General features: G+C 38.4%; 1 protein-coding gene across 1 annotated transcript; it reads left to right on the top strand.

Annotated features, from left to right (window-relative positions):
* The first annotated feature begins 1884 nt into the window (after nucleotides 1-1884).
* On the top strand, nucleotides 1885-13517 carry LOC141000953 (forkhead box protein P2-like). The gene is made up of 15 exons (XM_073471841.1): nucleotides 1885-2052; nucleotides 4577-4681; nucleotides 5476-5562; nucleotides 6102-6192; nucleotides 6764-6941; nucleotides 7396-7500; nucleotides 8973-9060; nucleotides 9455-9592; nucleotides 10330-10519; nucleotides 10623-10693; nucleotides 11703-11804; nucleotides 11913-12034; nucleotides 12641-12710; nucleotides 12797-12927; nucleotides 13388-13517. The coding sequence occupies exons 1-15, from the start codon at nucleotides 1897-1899 to the stop codon at nucleotides 13515-13517; spliced, it is 1764 nt and encodes a 587-aa protein (XP_073327942.1). The 5' UTR covers nucleotides 1885-1896.
* Nucleotides 13518-14212: the final 695 nt, after the last annotated feature.

The raw sequence follows: 14212 nt of genomic DNA, 5'->3' as shown, positions 1-14212 counted from the left end.
TACTTCATCATCTCCTTGAAATCTGTAAAACACAGAGCTGATGTTACAAGAGTGTGGGAAAGGAGGAATGCTCAAAAGTAGAAAATTAATAAAAAGAAAGAAGAGCAAAAAAGAGTAGAACAGATCACCAAAATCCCTAAAAACACACAGGTGACAGGAGCAGAAAAATCCTGTACAAAGTTGATTGCCTCCGAGTGATTTCAGGAATTGTTTGTCAAAGTAGACGTGTTGAACTTTTACACTCTAGGGTACGCTGCGTTTACCGGCAGCCAAAATTAAAACACTTTTATTTGTTTTTTAACAGATGTACTGATATGCTATTCAAATAAAAGCACAGACACCACTGTAAATAGCTCTTTGATAACAGTTTGACAGTTGTGTAGCTGCAGAGCTCTTTTTGTTGTTCTCGCTGCATATCTAAATAAAGTCACAGACAACTATACTTGTCTTTTCTCAAAGAGAACCATTTGTTTTAATCATGAAAGACAATAAATTATGCTTATTTTGAGGCATTTTGTTTTGTAATGTTTCTTGTCTTTTGTGTGTGTGCCTATGAATATCAACAAAGAGAACTAAGGTGTGCAAAAATGCCTTCTATCTGAAAAATAGGCAACTGGAAGAAAATAAATCATGTTTTATCTATATATTATGTAGAATATATAATCCAATGAAGAAGTAATGTTTATTGATTAATGCAAACTATAGAAGATATTTTCACAAATGCAGTAAAAAAAACATCACCACAAACCAGGTAAGCACTGTTTTTTTAAGCCTCAAACAAAAATCTATAGCTCTTAATGATTTGTTATTTACTCTTTTATTCCTGTTTTCACACCCTGATAATCGACTGCTATTCTCACTGTCTACTTCACTGACTGACACTGTGACTCCTCCCCCGCAGGTAGACACACAACTCCATCAGTTCTCTCCCATCCTCACTCCAAACTGCATGACTTGGAGACATCAACTCTGCCTGGCTTCTCTGAATTCGACTCTTCATCTCAACGGTATGTAGCTTTAACACAATTCTGACAGAAATAGAGCTGTCAGTTAATACTCAAAGTTAAACAACTATTTGTGCTCGATTTCAGAGGTAAAAGTCTGTATTTTATAGCGGTCCTGCGTATATGTGTGGTCTTTTTTGTTACCTCTTAGTTTCTATCTCTGAAATAGTCACATACCCCGAGAGACAATAACTTAGTGGTTGAGGAATAAGAGTAAAACATTTCAGAAGATGTGGCAACCCTTTCAGATCTCTCACCAGATTGATTGTACCTGTTTAGTTTTCCTGTATTGAGGATGTGCTTAACCATATGATCCTTGGAATAAGATGTTGCCCTGAGACTCTCAATGTTTTGTCTTGATTTGTTTATTTACTTTATTTCATTGTTATTGTGGACAGAGTGTCTATTTGATGTTGATGTTGATTTTCCCATTGTTTATTGTCTTGTGTCATCTGATGGGTTAAATGCCGTCTGTTCACATGTTTGGTTCTGAAATAAGCAAAGTAAAATATTCCTAAAAAAAAAGTTGGCTTTGAAAATCTCACTGTAACTCAATAACACTGTGTGATAATGTGACAGCGATACTTTATGTGAACGGTCCAATTGTCAGTAAAATGTCAAAAAAACTTTTGCATTAATAGTAACTGTATAAATATGTCTTTATTCTTAAAACCCACTGTTATAATGTCTATCAATGACATTTATGTATATGATGATTTATTAACTTTATCTCGTCTTTGATTCTGTTAATTGCATCTATCTACAAGTTAGTTTTCTTTCTTCCTCCACACAATTCAGGTGTAATTTAGCTGAAATGCTGCACCGTACCAGCAGTGTTTGTGTCTCACGGCTTATTTAGTGTCAACTCCTTTCTTGTAGGACCTGAGCTGGGATGCCTGAGTCTCCTCTCAGTCCCACAGCAGCTCGTCAAACTCCAGCCAGCAGCCTCCTCAGTCACACAGACAACGGTGCAGGAGAGAGAGCAGCTAATGGGGACTCCTGCAGTGGAGTGAGTGGTGAAAACTGGCAGAGTCTTCACCATAAACAGGTATCTTCATTCACATCTTCTTCCATCCTCGCCTCTATAATCGGAAAAAAAGAACAGTCTTAGTCAAACACATGTCAAGGGAAATACAGCGAGTCAGCTCCATATTGGACACCCTCTGACAGGTCACCAAACCTGGAGCCTCTGGCTCTGTTGACAGTTGCAGGGATTTCATAAGATCTGATCCGGGTTGGGAGTTGACACGCAGAACTCTGTTTGTCCTTCATTATTAGTTTTCAAGTCAGAGCCAGGGAGGAATAATTGTCTATAGACCCAGGCCAAACAGATGCAAGTGAAACGCAAATAAGCATGGCTCGACATAATTTTATGGTTGTCTGTTGCGATTCCATCCCTGGGAATCTTAATCTAGGGGATCAATGAAACAACCAAGATAATGAATGCCTGGTCGCCGCCGTTTTCTCCAGTCTGTTCTCTCATCTTGTCAGTTTTGCTCTGCTCTTTTCTCTTAATTCACTTTATAAACCTGCACATGACACTCAACTTGTGGCCGACAGAATTTAAACAATATAACAAAAAACATCAACGCTGTCCATAGTAACGGGTCTGCTAGCACTGTCTGCAACTGTGTGAGCTGAATCTTTAAAGATGCTATTTTTTGTAATTTTCAGCCAACATAATGACTATAGTAAGTGACAATGCAATATCGCCACTGTTGCAGCCTTGCCTGTCTGCCAGAGTGCAATTCCAGTCCTCATAAAAACACCATAATGCCTTGTGATATGAAAGTTTTTCAAACTGCAAACTCTAAAAAAAACATTACAAATGAAGGCTATTTACAGTGAAGACTGGTTTTCCTTTATAATGAAAGAGAGGGGCCTCCATCAGTCATATATTTCTTTTCTAAGTGTAGCATCAAATCCACACACCACACAGTGATTTGTAAAGCATGATAATGAAGCCAGCTGTACATCAGTGCCTTCTTTAAAACTACATACACAAGATTCTGAAAAGATACAATAAAGTGTAAGACGAGCTATTATTTTCACTATGAATTCAGCTTTTCAGTATTTTTCTGATTAATTCATGAACTGTTTACTCAATAAATTGTCAGACAATCCGGAAAACAATTTGGCAAAGTGACGTCTTGAAGTTTTTGCTTTTTCCAACTAAAATTTCTGGAAAATTTACGAGGCATGTGTCGGGGTCAGGACATTAGGTAAATTAAGGTACCTTGTATATTTTTACATACAAAGTGCACCTAACGTGACGCTAATTAGTTAAGTGTATTGTTTGGATTTTGTAACTTTGGTTTGGAAATCTTCGCAAAACCACTTTGTTCTGTACCCCCACATTCACAGAATATTTTTTACTTATGAAAATATAGTCAATAGTTGAATAAACGGTGCACAATTTCTGCCTTTTCCACCACGACTTTCTCGATGCCATGCTTTAGCTCTGATTGTCACCGTCTCTGGTTTGCTCTAGTCCACCTTGAGGATGTGACATGGACTGAAAAACAGATATTCAATTCAAACAGGTATAAATAACAGAAACGCAGCAAATTATCATACTTAAGAGGCTGTACAGTAAATGCTTAAACACTTTATTAATTAATCTTTAAAATGACCATGTTTTATTGTAACCTACATATCATTAAATAGGACAAAATCATACATGCCTACAATCAAGCAATAGAGATCGTTGAAGCTGCTGTGCCAAAGTATGAATTCTTCATCTCATTTCTACTGTTCTTAGCTTTCTAGCTGTCGTATCAGTGCGGTTGTAACACAAGAGGCATGTTTCTCAAAGGATCGACGAAAGAAATGACAAACTTGAGGTCCATGTGTGTTCTTCTTTCATTACATCCTGCAAGACACTAAGATATTACTCCAATATAGACACAAGGCTTCACTGAAACCTCTGAAGAACATCTGGTCAGTCTTTACACATGCCTGTTTACAGCATGTGACATTTTATAAAGAAGGCTTTGAAGAAAATGAGCCATTTGATATTTCAAAAAAGGGTTAAATAAAGTCACAAATAAAAAAATATGTTACAATCAATTTTCAGCACTAGTATTGTTTTTGTTTTTTTTTAGTATTGTTTGTAATACAGCGTGTTAAATTTGTTAGTGGCTTTTGTTGTTCCTTAATGCAGTCATGGCAATTCATCTCTGTTGGCTCTGTCTGAATCCAGAAGGAGACAATCGCTCTGTTATTTGTCACACAACCAGCAACAGTGCAGATCGGTTATTATTCTGCGAGTGTTTGCCTTTATTAATACGCATACACTTCTATTAGGAGTCACAACAAGCATGTAATTGTGTTGCTAATTAACTGGTCAGCCTATCTCCCATCTCATTTAGGGTCAATGACACAATCCAGCATGATGATGTTCACTAAAGGTTGACAGCCACTGTTTTGTAATTGGATTGGAAAGATTTCCATTCGATGGTTATTACTGTTTAACACCTGACACTTGCCTTCTGTCTCACTCACTCGTGCTCTTGCCTTCATGCTTTAGATTGTGGTCCTTTGTCATTTTATCCTTCCTCCTCTCCTTGAAGGTGTTTCTGGCTATGATGGCTCCTCAGCAGATGCAGCACCTTCTGTCCCCCAACCAGCTGCAGGCCCTGATCCACCAGAAACAACAAGCCCTGATGCTCCAGCAGGTATTTATGCAATAATACTGCTGACTCCGGTTTACATGACTATACAGTAGCAGTGGCTAGTTTTTCTTGTGTATAAATATTTATTGGATTGAAAACACTGTAGCTAATGGAGTGAATGCAATTTAACATTAACGTTAGCCACAAGTTGATTGACTAGTTAAGCTAACTAATAATGTAAACTTATAAAGTAAGCTAACTGGTTGGTTAAGGTGAACTAGCTTAATTGTCTGCTATAAACTGGTTAAGTTACACAAAAGTACAAACTGTTATGGGAAAATCCATTTTAGCCACCTAATGCTAACATTAACTTTACTACTAAGATAATTTAAGGCTAGTTAGCCTCGCTAGCATTTCATTCCAGGGATACTAGCTAGCGAAACTATCTCACAGCCAACCAACAGTTACATTTATGAAGGTACGTTTTTAAGCCAGTTAATTTATCCAGGCAAACTTGAATAAAGTAAAAGTAGTGGAAATACAGAACATGTGTCCTTGTTAACACTAACATTAGCTGCTTAGCCTACCTGACCATCCAAGTTCAGTTTGTTCATACAGGTCTTTTCACGGCAGACATTTTGACTGGTAAACCACAGGTGTAGCTAATTAATAATAAAATGGAGGCTCTCTGCTCTGCTGGCTGACTGATAACCCATTCAAACAAAATAGTAGTAAAATTGTACCACATACTGCTCCTCAAACTGGTTCATTGTTAGTAGCAGTCTAGTCAACAAAGACTCCATCGTGGCAAAAATAAAATTCACTGTTGGTCATTTGTAATTCATTTTTTATTCTAGCAACATCTGAAAGAGTTTTACAAGAAGCAACAACAACAGATCCACCTGCAGCTGCTTCAACAGCAGCCCAGCAAGAAAGCCAAAGAGGTAAGAGGTTATTTATGGTCTGTTTTTATTTATCGTATTATTCTATCCATGTTTTAGTAAAAGCTCTCATTAGTAAGCTCAATAAAATGAAAATGTAATAGAAAATATAAATAACTTTATGTTGATAACCGATCTTTGACTTTTCTGTGGGAAACGAAGCAACTGCTGCAGTATCCTCATTGAAACTGATGCACGTTCTTGTGGTGGCCTGACAGTGAAATAATATTTTATATTTTAACAGGACAGATGGAAAAAGGAAGAAATGTTCAATCAAGACAAACATGTTTATATGCTTTGTCACTTGCATTTGGGATTTGATAACAATGTTTTCTAGTTTGTTGGCGGTGTGGGCGGTGAGTTTTTCGTTTTGGGATGTGAGATTTCAAAGCATTTCGGGAAGGATGACACAGTATATGCCACTGATTTTACCTCATCAATACCCGAAGAGCTACCAGGAGAAATAAGCCTGTGAGCAGCAGAGCTTTACATGAATGCTGCCTCACTTTTGAAACGTCTTATTTTCTCTCTCCGTCCTTCAGCTTCCTGCACAGCAGCTCATGTTCCAGCAGCTACTTCAGCTCCAGCAACAGCAGCTTCTCCGGGTGCAGAGGCCGGTCCTGTCCTCTCCAGGTCACTACTCTTTACATTTTACAGTACATCTTTCTTTCTTCTCCCTCTTTGGAGCAGTATCCTTTGAAAGCAATGGTGTTCAAGTCTTCTGCATGTGTGTTAACTTGAGATTGGATCTACTGTAGGGTTTACAGTATGTTGTATCATATCACAAGGACACAACCAGAGACAGTGGACATGTTTTTTGTACAGCTCTGCACAGAAAGGGTTGATTTTAGGTTCAGTTACATAACTGCACTGACCTCAAGGGACATGATGATGAAAGTGAAAACTAAAAGTAGACAAATAATCATTACTCATTTTCTAGCTGTGATAATTATTCCTGGATTACAGTGAAGAGGTAACACAAGGTCACGCTTCCTGATTGTGCAGCGCAGATTGAAAAGGTGCAGGTGTGAACAGCAAAAAGTAAATATGCCACACAGCTTGCATCCGTCAGCTGCTTCTAATGTATAATATATAGATAATAACCCCCCATTGTTTTCGCTGTTTCCTTGATCAACTTGTAAAACAAAACTCTCAGATGTAGAAATCTACAATGTGCTGTGTGTGTTGTTGTTGTATGTTTTAGGTGGTCTCAGCCCTGCAGAGCTGCAGCAGATATGGAAAGAGCTCACAAATGGAATGAATGATGATAAAACCACATCAAAGGGCAACCAGGACTCTTCTGTTCATGACATAATGTCAACAAAAGTCAGGCGGAGACAGGCGGGTGACCAGGAGACTTCTTCCCCTCAAAGGGCAGAATGGTACAATCTGTTTGTTCGTGCTGTAAACACATTGTGAGAACTGAGATGCTTTTTTTGTAAACATCAAAGACGTGTCATCTGAAGACGTTTTCTTCCTCTCAAGACGCTGGTGGGGAGCTGTTTGCTTTTGCAGCGAGACTTCACTTTTAATTCCCCCTGGGACAATATATTTTGTTTTGTTTGTTTGCTTTGTGTTCCACCACCTGAAGTGGTTCAGCAAAGAAAAAGTTTACATGACTACATGTCCCTAATCAAAAGTAAATAGTTTTTCGTTTATTTATCAGTGCTCCCTTCCACCTCTCTCTGTCATTTTCTGCTACCTGAAAAGAAAAGAAAACACGCTTGTATCTGTTTTATTGCTGTGTTGCTCTTGTTTTGTTGCTGTTGTCTGGCTGCTGTTTGGGTTTTTAATCATCACAATACTTTCACCCTCCTTCTCTTCCTCCTCGTCTAGCGCTGTTAAAGCTGATCGAGCTGCCACACACACTCTCTACAGCCATGGAGTGTGTAATTGGCCCGGATGTGAGTCGGTGTGTGAAAACTTCAGCCAGTTCGTCAAGTAGGTTTCAACGTCATCCTAATGCATTTCACTTTCTGACTCGTTGCACCGTTTCTTTTTATGATTTAAAGAAATAATTTCATCTCAAATGAAATATGACCAAAGCATCTATTTTTGATAAAGCTCTGGTAACATTTACTGCTTTTTGTAAAGAATTTTCTGAATCGTTAAAGGATTTTTCTAAACATCTGGTTTAAAACATTTCTGTCTACTGCACAATAATAAAGATATTTATTTATCCACTTTTCTGAGTTGCAATCTCAAAATTTCTCAATCCAGGCTCATTTTGCATGACACAAAAAAGCCTAAACACACGACTGTGTGTGAAAATCTAAAATATTTCAAGATTCGAGATCAATTTAATTGTCATTATACAACCAGGATTTCACAACCAAATTTAGTTGTTGTCTCTTTATGCTATAAAACATGCTATAAATTGATGATGAAGTAATGAATCATAAAAATAAAAAAATAAAAGCCTGAGGAATGAAGCTGCTCAGTAGTCTGGTGGTATGTCAGCAGATGCCTCTGTATCTTTTGCCAGATGGCAGCAGGGTGAACAGACTGTGGCTGGGGTGGGCTTTGACTTCTAGTAGGCGTCGGGCTCTGTGCAGACATCTCACTTCACTGATGTCACTGATGCTCAGTAGATGGGTACCGATGCTGTTCTGGTTGGTTGTAACCACTCGCTCTAAATCCTTCCTGTCCTGGGTCGTGTACAATCTGCACAATTTGTGATTTGGAAATGTGTGGTGACCATGACAGGAAACTATGACATCACATGGAAAGTGACATTAAATGTAACTGATAATCAAACAAGTTAATTAATGCCAAACCATTTTCAGATTCTACCTTTATTTGTACACCAAATAGAGCCATAATTTGGGGAACAATGTGATATTTGTGTAAATTGTCCAGCAGGGTATTATTTTATCCGGATGGATAGAGGACCATTTAAGGATTCAGGAAATACTCTCAAAAACTGTTGTTAAACAACTGTCAGAATTTTTAAAGCCTGCTGGGGATTTATCTATCAGAGAAACGGATGCTTGTTGTGGCTTAAAAGTAAGTACAAGACATAAAGGGGCTCAAACTGGGGATAAAATGTCAGTCAGCCTTGATTCAAAGCAATCACGGTGTATTTCAGTGGTGAAAAAACAAAACAAACAAACATGTCACATCACAGCACCCACTGAAACTTCTCTAACCAGACCCGTTCAATTGTCCACTTCTCTGCTGTTGATGCATATACTCAGTCGAACTATCTTTACTTCACTAAAGATCATTAAATTCATTTCTGCACAAAAGATCCAACGAATGTTTTGATTGGTTTTTTTTGCCGTGACTGCAGTGGGTCACCATTGAAATCGACTGTAGCTGATAACATCTGCTATCTCTGTGAAGGAGTATTTGTTGCTCAACAGACCGATTCTCAGCTGAGCCTTCTTTTAATGTCTGTGTGTGTGTTTCAGGCATATAGGCAGTGAGCACACTCTGGACGACAGAAGTACGGCACAATGCAGAGTGCAGATGCAGGTGGTTCAGCAGCTCGAGCTTCAGGTAGGCATGAGTCCTGATCAGATGTCCAACGACAGATGTGTGCTAGTGGCCATGCAACTTTTAATAACATCGTCATATTCTACACAAAAAAAAACACTAAGTGAGCCTTAATAAGAGTGTGAGTCTGCTTTGCACAGGTTATTAGTTTTTAGTGATTTTGAAAATTATATTTAAAGTGGTAATATTAGTCTGCAGCACTGGATTCTTTTCCTAAAATTTCACCACCTAAAACCACCATGGTAAATATTCATGTAATGTTTGGCCTCCTTCCTGATGTTTGACACAGCAGGAAATTGTACTTTGGGTCACAGCGCTCCATTTCCATATGTCGAGTGATTTTGTTGCCACGCCGTCGACTATGATCTCTTCTCCCTCCCTTCCTCTCCTGTAACAGCTCTGCAAAGAACAGGAGCGTATGCGAGCGATGATGGCTCACCTGCACCTGCCGTCTTTAGAGGCTCAGCCGCTGTCTGCACCCACGAGTCTGCAGTCGCCACAGTGTGACACAGCTGCTGACCCCCGCGGTCCACAGGTAGATAGTGTGCTGTGCAGTAATAGCTGCGTGAACAACAGACACAAAGCAAATGAGGCGTGAAGTGTAAGCATTTCTGAGCCGTGAGCAAAACGTCAAATATGTGGTGGAGAGTGAAAATAACATGTGTCTGCCGGCAAGTTCATCTTCTCTGGCACTGATGAAGATGCTGCCAGCCTGTAACTGACCTGGTGGACTTTTACAGTTGGATGAGTTGCAGAAATATTTTGGCATTTTCTTAAAAACGAAAAACATGTTTGCATGAGATGAAGGTCAGAAATATTTGAACCTGCTCAGAAAAACTATGTCAGATCGAATCACAAATGCATTTTTCCAAAAAGTTTTTACGCCTTTTTACCATAACTCTAAATTACTCTTACACTTTTCTCCATCCACCTTGAGTGTGACTTACTGCACTCCCTTCCCTTTTGTTGCCCAGCTGTTGGCACTGGACGGCTGCCATTGTGTTTTCAGACATGCTCTGATAACGTGGAAGCTAATCATTTTGTTAATCTCGCAAATATTGCACCATAATCACAACACTCACCACACAATTTCACCCTATAATTAACAATAATTGGCTTCCTTCTTCTTGCTGTATTAGTGGAATCACCTCTGAAGAGGCGAAACAAATCGTTCTGTTACACTCATCTCCCTCTCTGTTTTGTTTCTCTGTCAGTCTTTTCCTTCCTCTTGTTCCTTTGTTAACTTGGATCATCCTCTTGTGTCGCTCTCAGCTCAGCTCAGTCGTCGTCACCAACAACCTGCCCTCGCTGAGCCCATCAGACTTTGCCCAGACTTCCCCCCAACTTCTGGCCCGTGTCAGCTCTCCCTCGCACGGGTGTGAAGACGAGTCGCCCACTCATACATCGTGTGCTGGGGCCATAAGACGTCGTCATCATCCTTTGGTGTACTCGCTTTCTTCAGGTAAGTCAAATACTGTACTTATTTTTTGATTTTGTTCAAATAGCAAAAAGATTGTTTGAAGCACATTTTTTTTCTCTCCATTTTACACTTATTCTTGTTTCAGAAAATGAATATGAGCTCTACAAGAACACTGACATCAGACCACCTTTCACCTATGCAACACTGATAAGACAGGTAGTCTTTCTTTTTTGAAATGTAAATATTGTTTAGTTAACTTAGATGTAATATATCTATTCCTCCATCTCCTCACATCAGATCCTACATCCCTCTCTTCATGTCAGTGGTGAAAAATAACTAAGTACATTTAGTCAAGTACTGTACAATTTTGATTTTAAATATTTCCTTTTCATGCTACTTTATGTATCAAATCCACTACATTTCAGAGGGAAGTAATGTACTTTCTAGTTTCTCTCTTAGTTGTTACTAGCTCCACCATATAGTGATTTTCCCTCTAAACTTCTCACATGATTAGTTATAATAATTACTCAAATAATCGAATAATTCACAAAAAAATTAATGATTAGTGAAAAAGTCCAAAAAAAAAAATTTATGTATCAGAACTTTTTTTTTTCTTTCTTCTCCTCTTCCATTGATCACCTCAGGACATGTTTTGATAATTGATAAATTATGTTTATTAAGTGATCTTCAAGCAAAAATTCCCCAAATTTCTTGGGTTCTCCTAGTTGCCCATAGTAGGAAACTGACAATCGGACCCAAAAAAGGGACCCAAGAAGGAGTTTAAATAGGTCATCTTGAGCTCTGGGATATTTCTGACATTTTTGATATCAAATGATTAAATAAGAAAATACTTGGCAGCTTAATAGATAATGAAAATAAAACTTCAGTTTCAGTCTTTTACCTTAAAACAAAAAGGCTGCATCTTTGCCAAAATGTTGAGTCATAGATAATGTCCCAAGATAATGTCCTCAAATGTCTTGTTTTGTCCACAACCCAAATATATTCTGTTTACTGTCCTAGAGGAATAAAAGATCAAGAATATTTTCACATTTACGAAGGTGGAATCAGAGAATTTAGGACTTTATTTTTCTTATAAATTATTCAAAACGATTAGTTGACAACTATTCAGTAAAACGATTCATCGCTGCAGCTCTAGTTGTGAGCCTCACACTTTAATTTGATCTTATAACGTGATGCACTGTTTGTATTGCCCCTCCATCTACAGGCTATTATGGAAACATCAGACATGCAGCTAACACTCAACGAGATATACAACTGGTTCACACGGACGTTTGCTTATTTCAGACGCAACGCTGCCACTTGGAAGGTATTGCACCCCCAGATAATTAACTGTGTGAACCCAGCGTGTGTCATACCTGATTTATGCAGCATGTTTTCAGTGATACCTCCTTCACTCTGATTTTCTCTGGATCAGAATGCAGTGCGCCACAACCTGAGTCTGCACAAGTGTTTTGTGCGTGTGGAGAATGTGAAAGGCGCCGTGTGGACAGTGGATGAGGAGGAATACCAGAGGAGGAGATCCCAGAAGATCACAGGGTACAGTACATGACTTCCTGTTGCTGTATCTGCACATATTTCAGTTCAGATATAATAATGTTTAAGATATTTTTTGAACAATAATATTAATATGTTTGTATTTTAAGATACTCATGGTTTATTTTTGCTTCATCATCAGAGTAGAAAAGGGGGAAACATCTGGGTTTTAACATATATTTATTGGATCGTATGTTTTGGGATATAAAGCCCACATAATGACTGAATAAAAGACTAGACAATTCTATCTGCCACAGATCAAATTTGATATTTTCTGCATCCACAATCTGTTACAAAATATATACTCCTGTGTCCAACATTGGACAAAATAGGTTCCCTATTCCTGCAGTATTTCACATGTTTGTTTATGGATTATAAGTATCAGTAAATTAACTATAAATACAATTGGATTGATTCTGGTGACAATTTCAAGGCTCAAGTTTCTCTCATCAAAATAATGAGACTGAATTATTTGTCATCAAACTGACCTTGCCTCAAACTGTTGTTGTTACCATGTTGTGGTTTGTTGAATATATACAAGATATTGATTTACTTGCCATGAATTAGACATAGATTGTGTCTGTTTTCAAATCCTTTGTTTTTCCGCAGCAGTCCATCACTGATGAAAAATGTGGCCTCCAACCTGGATTTTGGGACCATTCTGAATGCGAGCATACAGGTGAGAACTGCAACACTATACTCCTGATTTACAGGAGTTCGAACTGGTCGACATCATGTTTGATTTTTGATCAATCTTCTTTGTAGACGGCACTGGCTGAGGCATCACTGCCAGGACTCAAGAAAGAGTGTGTCGGCAGAAACTCCAGGAGTCAAATACAGGAGAACAAAGCAACAAACAGCCACAGTCAACAAAACTTCTCCCCACAAGTCCAGCAGTGAGTTTCTTATTTTTCCTATGAAGTACGGACCAGTATGGAATTTGATTTTAGTCATTTCTGAATCCATCTGTAACCAAATTAGGTGGAAAGAAAATGCTGAATAGCTTTGAATTGCATATGTACATAGCACCACAAATAACCAAATATCAAGCTGGACAGAACATTCATGAGTTATGCAATGATGCAGTTATCAGAAATGTAAATAGACTTCTCTGTGTAAAGAAACACAAACTTTATGGCTGCGTTCATCATTATTTCCATGGACACAGTGCGTTCAAGTGTGGACTGAACAGCCATGTCTAAATGCAAGTTTTCCACTGGCTGGCAGTACCTAGCTACAATCTTCTGGCAAGGGTTAGGGTTAGGGAACTGGGAAATGTATGTGTAGGACCCCTATTTATAATGACTGATGCGCTGCAAAAACTTATCAAAATGTCTTTGTCTTTCTGTCTCACAGGTCTCTTCTCCTTAAAGACGAAGCACTGACTCTGAACAACCAAGAATCCCTGATGCCAACAGTAAAACCAGCCGGTCTGCAGCACGACGTGACTGAAAATGACGAAGAGCATTTGTTCGACCTTGAATGACAACAGAAGGTTTCAGACTTGAAACAATCAGTTGCAAAGCAGTAAAGTAAAACTGTGTTGACTATCAGGGACGTAGACAACATTATACCACCATGTACACATCAGAATGGAGCTATTCAGAGTTGTGGTTCATTATATGGTTCATATATTCATACACATGAACGCTGGTCTGGTTTTGTTGTCTTCTGTTCTTTTGACATTTCAGCCTTAAAGAAAGGTAGTAGAATAAATCGCCACCTGTGATTTTTTTTTTTTGTGTTAGGTTACAGAAAATTATTACTGTTAAATACAAGACTCAATGTTTCTGAAGCCGTACTTTGCTCAAATTTAAAGTACCCAGATAAGAAAAGCGCGTCAAAAAAAATATATGAGACAGTACACAGTCACAAATAGAGCTGGGATCTGATAGTTTGGGAGACATTATGTCCTTTTTCACCGTGAACAAGTCCTACACTGCCATGTAAATGTTATATCGTAAAGGCCAAAGTAAGTGATTTGTAAAATGATGTAAAGAATGAATGTTTTGTCTGTTTATTGTGACAAGAAACCACACAGAGTGGATGTGAATGTTACAATAGAGAGAGAGGTTTTGTGGTTTTCTTCCGATGAAACATGTATAGTTTGTACCGTGGCTTCTCTCTAGTGTCTCTAGTGTGTACATTAAAATTACTTGTAACTTCAGTCACTGTCTAACA

Source organism: Pagrus major, chromosome 8, assembly GCF_040436345.1.
Source record: "Pagrus major chromosome 8, Pma_NU_1.0".
NCBI lineage: Eukaryota > Metazoa > Chordata > Actinopteri > Spariformes > Sparidae > Pagrus > Pagrus major.
This window is presented reverse-complemented; position numbering and strand designations above follow the sequence as displayed.